This window comes from Wyeomyia smithii, chromosome 1 (assembly GCF_029784165.1).
Source record: "Wyeomyia smithii strain HCP4-BCI-WySm-NY-G18 chromosome 1, ASM2978416v1, whole genome shotgun sequence".
Classification (NCBI taxonomy): Eukaryota; Metazoa; Arthropoda; class Insecta; order Diptera; family Culicidae; genus Wyeomyia; species Wyeomyia smithii.
The window spans coordinates 148592703-148611669 of record NC_073694.1 but is presented as its reverse complement, the minus strand read 5'-3'; the positions used below and the strand labels follow the sequence as shown (position 1 = coordinate 148611669).

General features: G+C 40.7%; 1 protein-coding gene and 1 long non-coding RNA gene across 12 annotated transcripts in view; one reads left to right on the top strand and one right to left on the bottom strand.

Annotated features, from left to right (window-relative positions):
- Positions 1-16430, top strand: part of LOC129728001 (uncharacterized) — a 36813-nt gene extending 20383 nt beyond the window's left edge. The window contains exons 2-4 of the long non-coding RNA XR_008728608.1: positions 15285-15903; positions 15972-16040; positions 16144-16430. This is a non-coding gene — a long non-coding RNA (uncharacterized LOC129728001). The remainder of the gene's footprint in view (positions 1-15284; positions 15904-15971; positions 16041-16143) is intronic.
- The window catches only part of LOC129727911 (polypyrimidine tract-binding protein 2), a 594233-nt gene that overhangs the window by 260369 nt on the left and 314897 nt on the right, over positions 1-18967 (bottom strand). For 8 of the 11 annotated variants that reach the window (XM_055686193.1, XM_055686216.1, XM_055686226.1 and 5 more), the window contains one exon: positions 9612-9632. The exons of the other annotated variants lie outside the window; for them this stretch is intronic. In XM_055686193.1, the coding sequence (XP_055542168.1) occupies positions 9612-9632 (21 nt within the window). The remainder of the gene's footprint in view (positions 1-9611; positions 9633-18967) is intronic. 11 annotated transcript variants of the gene reach the window in all.

Here is an 18967-nt window from a genome sequence, read left to right as displayed (position 1 = left end):
ATTCAAAATTGTGTCTGAGATCAATTTTTAGCTCCTTGCATCATTCTGGTTCCAGAGATACTCATATTGAATGGTATTTGATCACTTTAGGTTATTTTTCAGAAACTGGAAGTCGCCATCTTGGATTTCAAAATGGCATTTGGAGAAAATTTTTGGCCCTTGAGCGTCATTTTGGTTTAGAAAACACTCATATTGGGTGTTATTTGGTCATTTTCGGCTGTTTACCAGAAACCGGAAGTCGCCATCTTATTAAACTAGAGCCACTAAGCCATACAAATAACACACTTAACTCAATTTGGAGAGTTAAGTCAGTGGTGAATTATCATAATTGTAGCAACACCAACAAGTATATTTTGGCATAAAATGATTTGGGCAAGTTTTTGGATGAATTTCGATGAAATTGCATAAATCGAATACGGATTATTTTGAAATTCATTAACTACCTAACACCCTGAAATCGAGATTTCTCAAGATCCGGTCGGTAGATTTTTTTTTAAATTTTAACCAGAGGTGTAAAATGACCTCAAGAATTGACCCTCATGCTTGGATTTGATGGACAATTTTTTTCATAATAATGGTCCAGCGGGGCACCGTGCAGAAGTTTTCATTTTAAATTAAAAATGGCGTCTGGAGTCGAGTTTTGGGTCCTGTGCATCGACCCGATCATTTTAGGCTGTTTTCTGGAAAACCTGGTTGAAATATCTGTTCAATTTGTATTTGTAGCCCTCCTACCCAGAAGTGGTAGGGGTGTCGAACCACCATGAAAATATTGTTTACTCCCAAAAACCTCCACATGCCAAATTTGGTTCCATTTACTTGATTAGTTCTTGACTTGTGGAAAAATTTCAGATTCATTTGTATGAGAGCCCTCTCTTCCAGAAGAGGGAGGGATGTCAAACCTCCAAGAAAATTATTCTTGCCTCAACATTAAACCTCAACATATCAAATTTGGTTACATTTACTTGATTATTTCTCAAAATGTGCAGAAGTTTGTGTTTCATTTGTATCGAACCCCTCCCTTCCAGAAGTGGGAGGAGTGTCAAACCATTATGGACATAATATTTATCTCTAAAAACATCCGCATGCCAAATTTCCAGTTCAGTAGTTTCCAAGCCTATATGGATCAGACAGAGCTTCATTTTTAAATATTTAGATGTGTTCATAACATTCTTATTCTCTGATAAGTTTGAGTATTTCTTGTCGCTCAGTTTTCCTGTTCGGTACACGCAAAAGCTTGAGGGTACGGAACCATATCAATGCGGTGTGCGAAATTAGCGCAACTTCTGATTAAGTTTGAAACCTAGATAACCGATGTGTTTTGGCCCTAACGCAATTGATGCTTAAGCGCATTTTCAAAGGCGGCGGAATCAATGTTGATATTTTGAGTACTGATTAAATTAATAAAAATAATTACTAATCGATGTACGTTTATGGATTGGGTCATTGAACGGAATCCATTATTGAATCATTAACAAAAAAAGACATTAAGTTTGTTCAAAATATTTTGCATTCAACTATGATTCTACTGGTTTTATTCGTGTGCATTAGGTTTTACGTCATTGAAACCAGTGTAACTAAATTTTACGACAATTAATACTAATGGCTGTTTCGGTTGTAGACGGTGTAGTTGGGGGTGCATTTGAAAAATCTAAAATTGATAAAATTCTGAGAATGGATTATTCCTTTAAGACAGATAAAAGCAAACATGAAGGTAGTGAGCGTAAAAACATAAATAAATAAAAGTTATCAGCTCATCTCGGGATTTGCGTTAAATCAAAAAGTGCGTTCGCATGCGATTGTAATTCGGCAACCTGGCCCTCTCGAATATCGAACGAACATAGCGATTGAAGTATTTTTTGTTATTAAATATTTCATGCGCGAACGACATACTGCTCTGATAATGGCATGTGTTAAATATTAAACACCTTCAATCTGCATCTGTATGTATACGAACATTCTTTGCAGCATCGTTGCACCGAATAGCTGAGTGTTTTCCGCTCGCACTTAATTGGCAACGACAAGAGACCAGCATTATTCTGTAGACAAGAAAACACTCCTCTCGGTAGAGGTGAAGCCAACGATCGGGTCGAGCAGCTTATACCCCCACTTGTGCTATCAAATTTGTCGAGAAATGGGACCGACCGTGTCAGGTATCACCGAATTCTTAACGAAGAACAACAAATCCTTTCTCGCATTTCCATGGGCGACATTACGCAGCAGCAAATGGCAACAGCAACAGTGGCTGGAGTAAAAGCATTTCTACTGTGCTGCCACGCGCGAATACTTATTGAATATTCTCGCTTACTTGTGCTAGGGCAAATGAAAGAGATATACTGGTAGATGGAGACCGATTGGGCTGGAAGGAGGATTCGGTATACAATTTACGCATATTCATATGTGTACCTTGGGAAAAATGTCTTCACTGTAGAAGGTTTCGACTGTCGTGCACATTCTAGGGAGAAGGGAGAAGATGTAACAGTTATTGTTTCACTGGTTAAAATACAGGCAATAAAATAAAAATAACACTTTGCAGAGGAAATATTTGCTTGGGCTTGAAGGATATAGGGCACACTAGAGCCGGGTATGCAGATTTTGATCCCATTATTTGGGGATACTTCGAAATAAAACGAGAAAAAATGTCAAACGAATCTTCGAGCGAAAGCGAGGGATTTATATGGATGGAACAGAGAGAAAGAGAGAGACAGAGGACGGGTGTTCCTTTGATGAGGATCATATCAATAATATTTGCAAAAATTGATTTCGTTTATCTGAAATACCTCTTCACGAACGGCAGCGTTGCGATCGATCCCGCTAGCAGGATCAGTGGTTCCGCTAGTAAGTTCCGTTTTCCAGCTGAATGCGCTATTGTGTACATTGCACATAGCTAGCAAGTTGGAAGCCTCTGTCAAGTAGAATTTCCGTCGCTTCTCGCTTTTCCGGCATCGTAGCAAAAAGGCTTGTCTTTTGTCGAATCTGCCGTCGGGGCCACCTTTCTTTTGAGGCAAATGATATCTTCTTTCGTCGGCGCCGGCTTCGAGTTTCAAATCTCATGGCACACATAGGTGCCTGATGATACCGACGATTCGGAAGCTACTCAGACCTGACAGGTGAGGCAGGTAGGAATGTGTGCTGAGTCGGGATTCGGACAAGGCTCGAAAGGAAAGGTAAGGCACACAACTTTTCCATCAAACAAATGTTTGAATTGTGATATTGCTTTTTCGTTCCCGTTCTTTACAAGCAAGCGGGTTTTGTGGCAGCATCGATGGCAATGTTTTGCATACTTTCGCGAGAAGTTAGACAAGACGGAAATGGAACATATCGGCACATATCGGAGCCTTTTTTACGGATCAACCCTCTTTCTACAAAAAAAACGTGTGGAGGTTGAGCTGAGCACCTGAAACTGTAAAAATTTAGAGCGAAGCTCTACGAGCAGTATGTAATAACTAAACGAACGACACCAGAAATTTAATGCACCATGATACTTTAGTGTCTGCTAGATCTATTACTATGCAAGCAACACATTAATATCTTTGTTGGGCTTATGCTTCGATAATTTTCCTTTAGGTTAGTTATAACTCGAAAGACATTCCTTTTCTGTTTGCTGCTTCAACTTCGTGCCAAAAAGGAATGTAATCTTAGAAAAACATGAGACAGCCATACAGCCATGAGACAGCTTTGAACTGTACGATGCTGATTCCCATATCGATATAGCAGATGAACGGAAATTTCAAATATTTTTTATATGTGGTTTTTGTCAACTCATTGAAAAGTGAACGAACCATTACCTTTCAGAGAAAGATAAATTACTGGAAAATATGAGATTCATTTTCCGCAACCAAAAATCGATTACCTATACCTTTCGTCATTATTCAGAACTGGCAGTAGAATAGTTTGTTTTCGGACACCGGTGCCGTAAAGTTGCATCTTCATTATTTTCGATTTATCTTCGAAGCACCCGCAGCGCCACCACAGGGAGCGGGTTTGATTTGACAGCCAGTCCCACTATAATTTTTCATCTTAATTGATATGGAAAATGGTAACCCTAGAAGCAACCAGGAGAAGCACTCCACTACTGCCACATGCAACCAGCTAGAGCGATTGGTAGGACAATGGAACGGTAGTGCCGCGCGTTGTCTCCGTTGACAGATGGCGAGAGAAATGACTCCCCTAATGGGTTGGATATCGTTGTAGTAGCTTTACTTTTGCTGCTACGTTGGCCACCGTCAGAGCCATCGCGGTTAACTGGACCGACTTTTCTTGAATGTCGTTCGGAACTCCGGTGTCGTAATAAGAGAAAAAGAAAACAAAGAAACGCTACGAAAACTGGATACAAATGATGTCCATTACGAATGAAATGGATCTGTTGCTAGCGCGTAACTTCCACTGCGGAAGTTATATTCGATCAACGTTACAACATTTGAACGTTACTGAGAAACTTTGTTGTGTAATGTTTAAATTCCCAAAATTTTGGGGTCCATCTAATCCACAAGTCTGTCATTGGACAGTTTTGTTTATTCACAATATGAAAACTTAAGGGCAAATTCAACTATTTTTTTTTGTAACACAGATATCAATATGATATCACAGGTATCAATATCGAATGATTATCAACAGTTACAGCAAACCAAAAATTAGTAAACCAAAAACACCTTTGATGAGGAACTATGCTCAACGCAGAAACAGCTTGCTTCGGTGTTAGGAGTTACCCGCCAAGCCATTTTCCAAGCAATTGCGTGCTTTGGGAATGATTAAAAAAACTAAGTTTGAAAAAAAAAGAATAGAAACCGAACCGAACCGAAAAATGGATTCTACTGCATGACAACGATAAGCCTCATATTGCCAATGTCGATGTAACTTATATAAAAAAACTTAAATGGGAAGTATTACCTCACCCGTCATATGCCCAAGACATTGCGACGCCCGATTACTACTCGCTCTGTTAAATGACACATGGTCTGGCTGATCCGCAGCTCTTTTCATATGTAAACATCGAAAAACAAATCAGATCGAATCGGAAAACCATGAAAGATGAACAGATTTATCGTGACGGTATCTGAGCTCTGTCAGAAAATAAACGGTATCTGAGCTCTGTTGTAGTTAGTGATGGGTAATACTTTGAATAATCTACAGGTTACTATTTTTCGAATGTAAGTTCGGATGTAAGAGGGACTAATTTTTTCACGAAAAACTACATCTCTCAGAAAGTTCGGCCATATAGGGATGTGAAATAAAAATCTAAAATCGGATAAAGTAAAAATATCTTCAATTTCAAATAAGTCGATTTGTTTTCAATGGATTTCCTTCTTTCTTGCAAACGATTGGGAAATCTTCTATGCATCCGTCCCAATGCAGAAAATTTTAATCTGATTCTTCGAACTATTTTACTACTGAAAATTGACAATCCTTGTTAAAACGCAAAATTCGACCTCTGATTGGTCGCTTAGTGCTTACAATCCCAAGCATGGTCGACAGAATTTTAACGTAGTAAATGGAGAAGTACTATTTGGACTATACAAGAGCCTGCCTATCGATAACGAATTCTCTCAACTAATCTAGTTGATCGAGACCGCTATTAGCCCCCAGGGTAAGCGTGCGATATTGTTTTTAAGAGCCTGCTTCAGCCTAAGCTTATCGATATTAGTTCTGGACAGTGACTATGACAGTACTTACTTAGCAGCAGTAGCAGGGTACAGCAGTAGCAGCGGGTGATGATGATAGTCCCGCCACATACCCCTACAAAGGTTTGAGCTGGACGATTCATCAAACACTACTATACAAAACTAGCACATAACCTTCAGCCAAAGGGTATTCGTGACCTTCAGCCAGACTAACCATGATTTTTCTCTAAGCATTGTTAAAGAAATTAAATTTTTCTCTAAGCATTGTTAAAGAATCCACTTATATCTGAATTCCGCCTGCGAGCCTCAAACTTATGTAGTCACTTTCTATTATTTTTTAAAGCTACTACAACATAAAGGAAAAAATCCATCATCACCACCGTGAAGAACACAGTAGTTTTTGTTATTACATTACATATTAAAAAAGATCTAATATAAAATATGAATAAAATTTTACAACACAATCAGATCCGTTCGTAAAAACTTCGTCAGTAAATCAGGGGTAGATCAGGGTATCAGCATTGATAGTAGCAAGGCCACAGCTAGTGCAGCGGCTCCCCCAATAAAAAGCTGCCTTTGTGCGGTAGCGGGCGAAATCAGTAGGAGGTACATCAGCCGGCACTTCCTCCAATAAAAAGGTGCCGTATTTCAATATGCGTATCAACGCAAAAAGCATCAATCAATATGCTTATCAACAAGGTAAAACTCCTAAAACCGCTGTGCATTGCCTAGTGACAAAAATCGAGAAGTCACTGAAATATAAATAGACAGCGGTCTGCGCTTTTCTTGATATTGAGGGAGCTTTCGATAACACATCCTTTAAATCAATTTACACGGTTCTGCAAAATAAAGTAGTCGACAATACTACAATGAACTGGATCCAAGTAATGCTTTCGAGGAGGAAGATCATAGCTGCAGAAGAGGCATTGAAAGGGTGTCCTCAGGGAGGAGTTCTCTCTCCACTGCTAAGGTCAGTGGTGGTAGACGTTCTCCTAACCAAGCTACCGCAGCTAGGCTACGAAGTCATTGGTTATGCCTTATGCGGATGACATAGTCCTTGTCGTTCGAGGAAAATGTGACGCGACTCTATCTAGTCGTATGCAAACAGCTCTTAGCACCATCTCTGAGTGGTGCTCAGAAGAAGGGCTGAACATTAACCCCGTCAAAACAGTGGTGAAAGGTATATCACCAAGCGAAGGATGCATTCAATCACTCCTCCGCTAATAAATGGGAAGACCGAGCTTCAACAACAAGACTAAATATCCCAGAATCATTCTGGACAAGAAGCTGAACTGGACTGCTCAACTCGACTACGCTATCTGGGCTTGCAGTACACTGTTTGGCAAGACCTGGGGGCTAAAAAACAATCAGCGCTCTGGTCTTACATCACCATTGCTCGGACACGTATAAGCTACGCAGCCTTCGTATGGTGGCCCAAGGTAACCAGTGCCCTGCGCACAACGCCGACTGCCGCCATGGAAGCCGAGCTCAGCTCACTGCCTCTACATTCCATGTGAGGAAGGAGGCAGAGCTTGGCACACTAAGGCTGCGAATAAATACAACGATGGTCGAAGGTGACCTAACGGGTCATCTGAGAATCCTGAAGGAGTAACAGGACCTTTAGTAACAACAGGCTCGGGCAGAATGGAAGCGAAGCCAAACATGGACGTACCATATAGTATGCTTGACACAGATCGCTCAATGTGGAACAATGGAGGGCTGAGTCTTTCATCGGGCACCATCCGTTTCTATACGAATGGCTCAAATATTGGGTCCCAGGCTGGATCAGGGATCTACGGACCAGATATAAAGGCTACTATCTCTTTGGGTAAGTGGCCAACTGTTTTTCGAACAGAGGTATACGCAATATACATCCGTGCTACGATATGTCTAAATCGCAACTATAGACATGCTAAAATCGGCTGCACTACCGCCATTAAAGTCTGCTACATGTGTATCCAGCGTAGTTGAAAGTGCATTGCAACACTCAGGGACACTTTCCCGCCTCAACAGAGTTATGCTACTTGGGGTACCCGGTCACTACGCAATCGTAGGAAATGAACATGCCGACAACCTAGTAAGACTGCTCAGGATCTGCTCAGCAGTTCATTGGACCTGGGTACCTCCACATCCGCTATTAAAGGCGGACTAAGTACATGGGAAAAGCTAGAAATAGCATCTCATTGGCAACATGTAGTTTCGAATTGGGTCTTACTATTAACTAACTCCATCAATGAGTTCGAGCATCTTGTAATCTGTGTAAAGCAATCGGGGCCAGTCACAAAAGACAAATATTCCTGTCACAATGGCACTTTTACCCAATGCCCATGAGGCATACAAAAAAAATAGTTGAGTCGACAAGGGTAGTGGAAAATTCAGTTCGAAGGTTGGTGATGTGGAGTTCGGGAATAAACCTGTGGTAAAGTCCTTTGACAACAAAATTTCCTGATTCAAATAAGATTCTAACCCACGACCACCCGCTTGTCAAAACGGACTCTGTAACCTACGCAGCTTCTCAAGTGTTATATACTAATCAAATAAATTAGAAATAATACCTCCAATCAGTAGGTAAAGAAAATAACTATCGCGATTTTGCCACACTAACAAGGACAAGTACAAGCTAGATGCCTGCAGAAGTAACTTTAATAATTGCGATGGTGTTCTTCCAATCTATTCTGCCTCGCTCAAATTACATTCATCATTGGGAATAATCGATACCAGTGAAGCTTCCAAGGTAATACATAGCACAATAGACGTTTAAGAAATATTATCTTTTCTCTCAAGTCTATCTAAGAGAGCCGATATCTGCACAGTTTCGGTCCGTTCCACCAGATAGCGCAATCCCTTATTTCTTCGAATCAATCGGAAGAAGGCGAAATACATCGTCTCAACTGTTTCCTGCCGTAACCGATAGCTTCCGCGGCACCGGACACAGACGTGCCCTTGCTTCCGGTTTCAACTGTGCTTCAACAAATTAATTGCCGCATTGCTCATTCATTGTAATCACTCGAGATCACAATTACAGTGGGAGACGTCGACCCACCGATAGGACAGACAATACTAATTGGATCCATCGGATCACGGAGAAGCAACACTGCGTAATCGGAAGTGGAGTGAAAAAACAATTTTGTGTGGAAATGAAATAAATCACAATTCACAGCAGATTTGCTTTATTTAATAGAATTTTAATAAAAGCACGCTTCTACCGCCTGAAACAACATAGCGATACCGAAAAACATCACAACCGGTGAAAAAATTACGCGAAGATCACATATATTACAATGGCGAGAGCAAATCAAATTTGATGAATAAATAATTCGTAATCCAGTTCACCTGCTGTATTACCAATTTTTATCTACTTGCGACGCAACGCATTGGAAAGAGGAGTACGAGGCAAATCCTAAACTTTCTTTCTTGCTCCTGTCGCGCTCCTGACGGGCAGGAAGACACCCCCCTGGGAGACGGGTAAAATTATCGGAGCCGTATGTTTCCAACGGCTTGATTTCGGCAGTCAGTCAGTCATTCAGCCAACAAGCTCTGAGTATCATCCCTGTTGGTGTGGAAATGAGTATACGCCATTGAGCAAAAGTGGAATATATTGGCAATCTGATTTAAATATTTGGCTCTTCGTTCGCTAGCAATCTCTCTGATGAAGCGAACGTGAAGAAAATGTTGGAAGATGGATGGGATGGTGAGTGGGCGAGGGTGGAATTTATTGGCTGCCGTCTTACAGGTCGCGTATAAATTTACGCGATGTGAAAGTTTGGTAGTTATGGACTAACAGAAGGTGCAAGTTCAGTACAAATATAGACTGAATTAGTGGCAAGAAGGTACGTGTAGTAGGGATTGAATGTTTCGGAACAGTTGAAGCTTTCGTAAACGTGGGAAGTTACAGATAACCAATTAGATGATTCCTACGAAATAACAGGTCCTGTCCTAAGTTCATCAATAGTTAAGGTTGACAAAAATGTTGCTTGAAAAGTTCTGGCTTACCTCGAAAAAACTGAGTCCTCGCTAGAAAGAGAAGAAAAGGGGATTCGTTATGTGACACTCTTCTTTCTCAACTTGATCCACTTAGAAGGATAGACGGAAGATGAAAGAGCTGGTTAGCAGTAATTTTCAGAGATAGTCTTTAGGCAATATTCTAGGAGAAAAAAGTGTTAGAAAAATGTCTACACTACAAATTTATAATCAACGCAAAATATTGTAACTCTACTCAAATCAAATTATAACTTTGAAGCTGAACACATAACAACTGGTGTCGTGACTATCGTTCTCACTATAAATCACTCATTTCAGCCACTTTCGGTACAATGCAAACAACATCAATTGTTGACAAAGCTTCCCTCAGTGGCGAAACCAGCGGAACGAAACTAGATGTCGTTCCAGGCTCAACTCCAACCCGGAAAGTACAGCAGCAGGAGGCCGATTTAATGATGGTTGGGGACAATCGCACACACCTTTCACCTTGCTTCCTCACCTCTACATTTGTACCGATCATAGACCTGGAGGTAGGATACCAGTTAGGCACCCGGATGGCAATAGCAGCACCAACGGTAGCAATAACGGCAGGTGATTCTGCAAAATAGGCAGCTATTTGGTGTAATCTGATGCTAAAATTACAGCCAACCGAGGCGTAAAAACTGCTGTCTCGACGGGTGAAGTCTATAATGCAAACCAAACACGGAGGGAAATCGGATGGTTACTTTTTATACCAATGGTCAAATTCTGTCCTCTGCATTTACAGCATTGAAAAAATATTGTTAAATTAAAATTAACATAGAACTGCGCGATAAACTTTTTTGGGCCGATCTACATTCCCAATGCCCTTGAATTTCAAAAGCACATTCGACCGACCAGATCAAAATGCAGTCTGAGGATTATTTATGAGTAAAGAAGGCTATCTTTCGAGAACCTGATACATCCGGTATTAAACAACACACCGAGACGACAACAAATAAAAATCATGAGACTCTTCATTGATTATGTCATCTTTGTCATGAATTGTGACAGTGTAGTAGACGTGGAAGAACTAAGTTTTAACTTGCAAATTAACGCGTAATTGATTGCTTTGTAAATAGTTTAGGCCAAAATCAAATCAGAATAAACTAAAATATGTGAAAAAAAAAGGAAAATTAAAGTCATGTACAAACTTTTTACGATTTTTGTTCTAGATTAATATATGATTCCAGATTGAAAGCCAAATTTTATAAATTATTGAGCTGGGTATTTGAAAACCAAAATTGAAAAAACTACTTGTCACTTCGACATTTGAAAGAAATTAAGTTAGTTTTTTTATAATAGATTTATAAAAGATATGGATTGAAATTTGATGAGGAGTCAAGACGAATGCATTTCTTCGAATCCCCGTTATTGGAATGCATTCGGATAAGTTTTCTATTGGAGCTGTATTGAATTCGGACTGGATTGATTTTTGGTTTAATATGATTTGGGTTAAATAGGATTTGGACTTGGAGTGAATTGAATTGTATTAGAATGGATGTGGATTGAATTGCATTTAATCTGGATAAAATTGGGTTTAGATGAAATTTCATATTTTCTTTAAGGCAAATATTTGCTTACTAACTAGCAAATGTTACTGGTATTTTCTGTATTCTGATTCTCTTTTCTTTTTTTTTGTAAAAATGTATTCATAATATTTAAATTTTGCTAGTACCTCTCAGACAAAAATTATGTTCTGATAGTGGAAATAACTGTAAAATATAGCACGACTTTTTGATAAAGGCACCATAATTTATTTGAAATCACAATTTCACACTCTTTTTAAGATGATATCTACCAAGTGGACAACTTCTAGAAAATTGTTCAGGTATCATATTTCTCACCGTGTAGCCTCTCTCTGCAGGACGGCTTCTGTAACGAGAGCTGGACCGATACGTTAGGTCAGAAAGGAGCCACCTCACGCTCGACCCGACCAAACCAAAGCGCAACGGTTAACGGTGACGGTGGTGGCAATGATGATGATGATGACAAAACTGATTTTGATTTGATGTATTACACACATTTCACTCTTTGACGTTCTGCCCTGTCCGTTCGTCTCGCGTCATCCATGTAAGGAGCACCCGGGAGAAACGAGCTGATCCAATCAAATCGATCGAATCCCGATCGCATTGTACGTCTCTCCCTGTGCCAGGTTTCCCATTCACCATGGAAGACATAGGGGGAAGGACGAAGCGCATCCTGTCATTGTCATATGCTGCTTTCGATATCTGTATCTTCTGGGCTACATAAATATGCTATCTCAAACCATACGCTGCTGCTATCGGATTAAATGGTGGGTTCGACTTTCTATCCTCCGTCCCATCCTCTTCTAGTGATTCCTTTTCGCAATTTCCCGAGCGACAAAATCCGAATGCACACGCTTTTGGGCGCAGTGCTTTCAAGCTTTAATCATTACCATTTGGTTTTGTAACGCATCATTTGCGACCCTGTGAGCGGTGGGTACTAATTGTGAAAGGCATTGCTTTTTGTCCTCCTCTGCCAAGCATTCAATTCACCTCAACCTCCTATCCCACAACCCACCCACCAGCTGCTAGCGCTGGATGGGCGACTTCTGTTTATTTGCCAGCGGTAAATATTGAAAGCGTATGAGTAAATATTACCCCCTGATTGTTGCATGCTCTATTAGATATCGCTTTATCGTGGGCCTTTTATCTAGGCTGCGAGATAAATGGCTTTACATGATTGCTGCTGCCTCCCTGGTATAGCACCTGGGCCCACTAAGATGACAAAGACTGCCGGAGCGAATAGCCCGCGGTTTGGGAACCAATTTCCAACCATTTCAAAACAATTATTAAGCGATTACGATCTAGAATCGGTCCAGGTTTAGGAGGGGAAAATGTCAAGCATGGCGTGGGTGGTTTGGTTTCATTTGTTTTTTTTTTTTTTTTTGTAAAATTCGAGCAATTATGTTGGTTAACCCTAAGAGAGCCGAATGGATGAAATTAGTCACTTTATGAAGCATTGAGGGTTCTTTTTTTTGTGGTGTCAATAACCTACACTGATGATTGATTTACATTGTGCTGAGGGTGGAGTACATCTTACCACAAAATGTCAATCCAAATTATGGAGTCTCGCAAGCGTCACAAAACTGATGGATTTACATCGATAACAACTCCGGTCATTCTGGTTTTCTTGTTCATTGGTGGTTATATTAAAGATGTTTTCTGCTTCCGTTAATTAATGGATTTAGGGGTTTAATGTTATATTTCCCGTCAACCTAATTGCAATGAGGCCTGAAACACTAATACACTCACGTGAGTCCAGACATTTTTTGCCTTTAAAACTCTCTCGCTGTCAACTAAAATTGAACCCAGACCAGTTAGGTAATGGGAGGTCCACGTTCCCTCGTAACCACCGACACCTATTTTCGGCGTAAGGATTCAAACCCAGGCTACCAGCCGTTCGTTTGTTCTTTTAGGGACAAAGCATTCTAGTGACGGATATCAAATCAAACTTATTGAATGTTAATCGCTTACGTACGGTTTTGAGTGGAATGTCCCCAAACCAAAAGCTACAAACGGCAAAGTCCATACGTTAGATTTTACCTTAAAACAAATGTGCTAACCCGTAGAGAAAAGAAAAAGTAGCAATAGAGTGAAGTTAAAACGCGTAGGACCACAGAAAGCGACCACAGAATTGTATATATAGATTAATAAATAAATACTAAAATTGCAGACTGCAGTCCGAATTGTCCGAATGATGCTTGTGCAGATACGTCGGGCAGAGCTTTTATCGTTGATAGAAACGTACCTGAAAAAAAAGAGAAACATTGAAGGTTAATCATAGTTTAGTTTATCATAAAATGGTTAGTGGGTTTCGGAAACTATTCGGACAGAATCTCGGTTGAAGCGACATGTACCACCTAATTTTGGAAGCCACACTGAGCATACGAACCAATCTTACATGTTTTCTGTTTCGACTTGAATTTATTACATTCATCTAGCGATGGGCACGCGTCCCTCTTGATTTGTACGAGAGAAAGAAACCCCATACGGAAAAGGCAAACTGCAAACAGCTGCCAACTTTTCGAACCCTCCGGAAATGGTTCACCGATGAAGCTCTGGCGCACTGTTTCGTGTAGTTGCTAGACCGATTAATAAAACGGTTTTTGTGGAAATTCCGCTGCTTCTCCCGACTAAACGCAACGAAAACCGTACACGGTAGTAGCGCGACGGTCATTCGCTAACCGGTCGACTTTGACAGCTGTGCGATGTTCTCAGCGTTTGGAAATAACTAACATTTGAATATCGCTGATGGTGAAAGTTTTGTCAGGTTGATAGTAAAGCCGATGGGACAATATTGCTTTGGGCCCACTCTCGAATGTTTTGAGAGTAAAATTGATCTGATCTGCATATAGGATGTTTCCGTAAAGTGTTTAAAAAAAAATTTAATGGCATTTTCGTAGTGAAGAGGATTTTGAAAACGGGGGTTTCCATATCAAATGACAACTTCGGATGCCTTCGAAAATGCTTTGATTGAACCTCACGACTTTCAACAAAAATATTTTTTTATACAGGTACTCTTATTATATATGAATCATTCCATCTAAAGTGTGCACACAACATCAACGACCTTTTCAGGTCTCGCTCAAAATTTAGGGAATTGCTCACATAAGATCAAAATTAAAAAAAAAAACAACCTCCTTTTGATAACAGTACCCTTTTTCGATGAAAATCCTTATTTTCTTTCAATTGTGGATACAAACGCATAATGTCTAGAAATTAGCTGATACATTATTTTTAAGTAAAATTAGTCAAGAAATTCAATGAATATCTATTCTGACAATGTCAATTGATATGAAAGGTTACAGAATCCGCAGACAGAATCAATTCGTTTGTTCAGTGACTTACGTAACACCTCCTCTTAATTTTTTTAGAAATATGTTTATCAACAATAGAAAGAGTATCGTTTACACTTGGCGATAATGCGCCTGTAGTGTTTTTTTTTTAATTTTTTTATGTGCAAACAACTTTTATTTGACAAGGTACAACCATATCGTTGTTGTTGAAGAAGCACCAAGAATTTCTCGTATTGCGTATTACCCAGAATTAACGCAAATTTCCTCGAAAATCAAATCCAATACTCTTACTCTGAAAATAATTTCGAAGCTGTGTACCGCTGCTGTCATAGACGACGAGAGACCTGAGGCGCTCTGCTCCATGTACGGTATTGTTGCTTTCACCACCATGTTTTCTTTCAAGACATCAGTTTTTATTACGCTCTAATAGCAGGTATAGAAATTGTTTAAGAAAGAGGGTTATTGCAAACTTTTTAAAAGATCTTTACCTTCGAGACATCAAATTAGTTCAAGAAAGCAAACATAAATTGATCTGTCGAGATTTTTTTTTTTTTGAGATTGATACAGGGAACGGTTGGTGTCCTGCACAACGTCTGTGCTAGGAATGTTCGCATGTGATTTGTTGATTGTTCGCTTAAATTTGTGCTTGAAACTTTTCATCAATAATGCGGGCGCGATTCTTGCCACGGCAATGAAAATTTATTGATAACTATCAAATTAAAAAATTTTCCAACATTTTATCTATCCAACAACATATTGGTTATTGTTATCCATCATGTGGTTATGCTGTTATTATCGTTTGCAATCTGACGGAACATTTACCAGTTTCATTTCCAATTTTACAGAATGCATCTCAGTATGGAAAACAAAGATGAGTCCCACGGCAAAAAACTTCGAGAAAAAGATTGCTTGAAACTAATGTAACCGGTTGGTTCCAAAAATATTGCACGTGGCTCCACCACATAGCTCATTTGCCCCAGTGTACCGTTCTCTCCAACCTGGGCAACAGCGAGAGAGCTGAACTGAGAGCTAACTGTGTACCAAACTGAAGTTCACTCAGAGAGAAACGTCAGAATCACATCCATGCACTCTTATCTGTACTGGTAATAATTTGTGAACGGACTCCAAAACATCGTCGATGTACGTATTCGGTTGTTCGCAGATGATGTTATAAGAAAAGGGTTGCCAAGAAAAAGGGGGCAAAAGAAACGTCAGAACTCGGCCAAAGTCGGAGATTCTAGTCTCCAAGCCAGAGTTAGGGGCTTATAAGGCTCGACTTGGGCACGAGTCCGGTCTCTTGATCTTCAACCACCACAAGGAATAGAAGTGCGCGCGTGTGTTTAGTGGACTCGGAAAAGGAGTGAGATAGCCAAAGCACATGCGAGGGATAGGTATAGCAGTTAGAGGTTAGAAGTTAAAGTGAGAAAGTAAAGTTAGAAGAAAAAGTTAAAAGTCATTTCTGATGTAAGTTTGTTGTTAATAGTAAAGTGAAGTAATGATAATTTGTCCAATTGTGATTTTGGTGAAATTAGGCAATAGAGAGGAGAATCACGTAGGCATAGTGTCGAAAGACGGAGAGATTGAAGCCATCGGGAAAAAAGGTATATTCTAATGTTCATTATAAATTAGTATTGAAGGGGGGCGGTCTTGCAAGGACAGCATGGGGGTGTACTTAACTTAATTATGTACTAACGCGCCTGTTAGGCCCACTGTGGGCCTTTTTTCATAGCTCTCAACAAATACCCGGAGGGGTTGGTCTGGCCAGGACAGGTTCAACGTTTTGCACGCCTGCGTTGGCGATCGTAAAAGGAAGAATCACATCGGTAGCCAGCAGAGAAATCAAGCCGTGTCCTCAGCATCCATCGGCGGCAGTAACCATCATCAGTCGGCAACAGCGGCCCTAGTGTATAGAGATACCGGGGTGTTCGAGTCGGCACGGACGAGACGACCAGCAGCGGAACCGGACACCAACATCGGCAGGAGTAAAGCGAAAGTACCACCCCCCCATTTTGTTTAATTGTTGCATGTTAGTCCAGATTAGGGAAAATAAACTTTGTATTAGGATAGGAACTGATGGCTTTTTATACATACCAGAAGTTACTATCCATTGCGTGTGTTTAGCCACAATCTTGATCCGCGGTAACCGAGCTCAGAAGGGAGCTTTTAGTCCTCGCCTTTTGGTCGTCCGAGCGGAGATTGAGACTAGTGCAGTCTTTGAGCCATTTCCCCTATTGCGACATTGTTAACCCTAGAGTGGCACACCTTCGCTATAAACATCGTCTGCTTACATCGAACATAACTCCCACGCGGTAGGTACAATTAAGAGTGTATGGGTGAAGCGAACAGACAGCATAAAACGACCCTGTGGTAAATTCTCTGAGCTAGCTAGGAGCGACACTAATTTACCCAAAAATGCAATTTATTTTTCCAAATGTAGAAAAAACATAACTGGCAACACTACCACTCAAAATTGATATATTTTTTGGATTGCTTGAATAACTGATCAAATTACTTTTATGGCGACAGATGGTTGAGATCCTATGCTGACTCCAGAATACGCCTTCACAAAACTCGGTCTTGGGCTGCTCCTCTCGAGTCTCCGCTTACACCCGCTACTCTGACATCCTCGTCGACAGCACCTATCCGCCTCGGCCTCTATCCGGTTCTCTGTTACGTATTATCATTGCCAGTCGCTCACCCGTCATTCGTGCTACGTGTACCACTGTGACCTGCCGTCAAAGATGACTAGAACAAGATACATGACTCTTGCAGTATACAGCGGACATGATTGTCGCTGCGCGTGAACGAAAGTCGAACTAATTTGTATACTGGTAAATTGATGATGACAGAAAGGTGGTGAAAGATGAAACAATTTTTTTTTCAAAATCCTTGTATGGTTCTGCCATCTAATTTTCAATATCCTTGCTCGGTGCGGCCACCTAATTCTCAATATCCTTATACGGTGCTGCCATCTAGTTTTTATTTTCATCTGGCGGATTATGCACGGTAAATTTATTTTGCTAATTACCAATTTTATGCCCATTTAAGTCATCAGATGGCAGCACTAATCGTTGTACGGGTGTCGGGGGCAAAATGTATGAAAAAACTGGAAGACAGGTATCTTGTTCTAATCATCTTTGCTGCCGTGTTTCATCAGCGTGTTTTTCAGCTGAGCTTGACAATATCAGCGTGCTTGTATACTTCGTACAACTCGTGATTAATACGCCTGAGCCACACCCTATTTTCTAGTTTGCCACTGACTGAGTATTGATCGCAGGATTCTACGCTCGAAGACCCCAAGTGCTCGTCTATCGGCCTCCTTCCACGTCCACGATTCACGTCCGTGGAGTGCCAACGGGGGGATAAGAATCCTATAGAGCGCAAATCTTGTACGGATCTGTAGGCTACGGGACCTAAGCTGGCTATGCAATCCGTAATAAGCCCCATTCGCTGCCGCAATCCGTCTCTTCACTCTAGCGTTTTTTTTTCTGGTACACGTTGCCCCATAGTACTCCGTATCTCGTCCTTTCCAACTGCTCGACAAATAACGAACAACATGAATTTTCTTTTTCTCGGCACAAGGAACTGTCAAAAAGTTATATACAAAATCAATGCAGCATTTTTCGGGTAGGAACAACACAAATGCAGGGCTGCGCAGGTACACTGCCTTCAAAAACAACTCAAACAGTGATTTTATTCAGTGGGTTCTCACTCACAGCTTCCTTTTTGAGAGCCGTAAAGGCCTCCTCAACTGAAATATACTAAAACCATGCCATAACCGTTTTCGTAGAATCACCGTTTTGAGCTCAGTTTTTGTCCGATTTTAGATCTGTTTTTTTAAACATGGGTAAGAAGATGCTAATAGGTGGAAAAACTCTTAGAATTTTGATATTTGGCTTTAAAACAAAATGGCGTCGAAAAAACATCAGCAATTTCCGAGGAAAAAAAATTCAAAATGGCGCCATTGTTGCCCCTTAAGTTCAAATATGTTCAAATCGGGGAAATTTGGTTTTGCATCAAACTTCATCAAAAAATCATACATAGAAGCCAAGGCAAAAAAATTGTTGCACTGTGTTATCTGGTGAATTGCACTACACAGCCGCACGCTCCCTACTTTGAAAAAATCGGCCGGTAAGCCGTCCTTCCCAGCGGATTTGTGGTTTTTCAGCTCTTTGCAAGCATTCTTCACCTCGTCCAAAGTTGGTGGGTGCACAGCTTGTTCGTCCTCCCCAATTTCTATCCTATTCCTCTCGACGACTCTCCTACCTTCCTCACCGTTCAACACCACTTCAAAATGTTGCTTCCAATGCCTGGGCACCCCGCGATTTATTAGTAATCAACGTTCTATAGAAACACCTCGTGTCGTGCCTGGTGAAGTAATTCTCCGCCTCCGTGAGGACGCGATCGTAGTGCTCACGTTTCTTGCGACGGTGAAGCATCTTTTCTGCAGCTCTTGCCTCCCGGTATTTCTACCGCATGTGACGCGTCACACGAGCTGCTACTAATGAACATGGAAAGTTAATTTCGC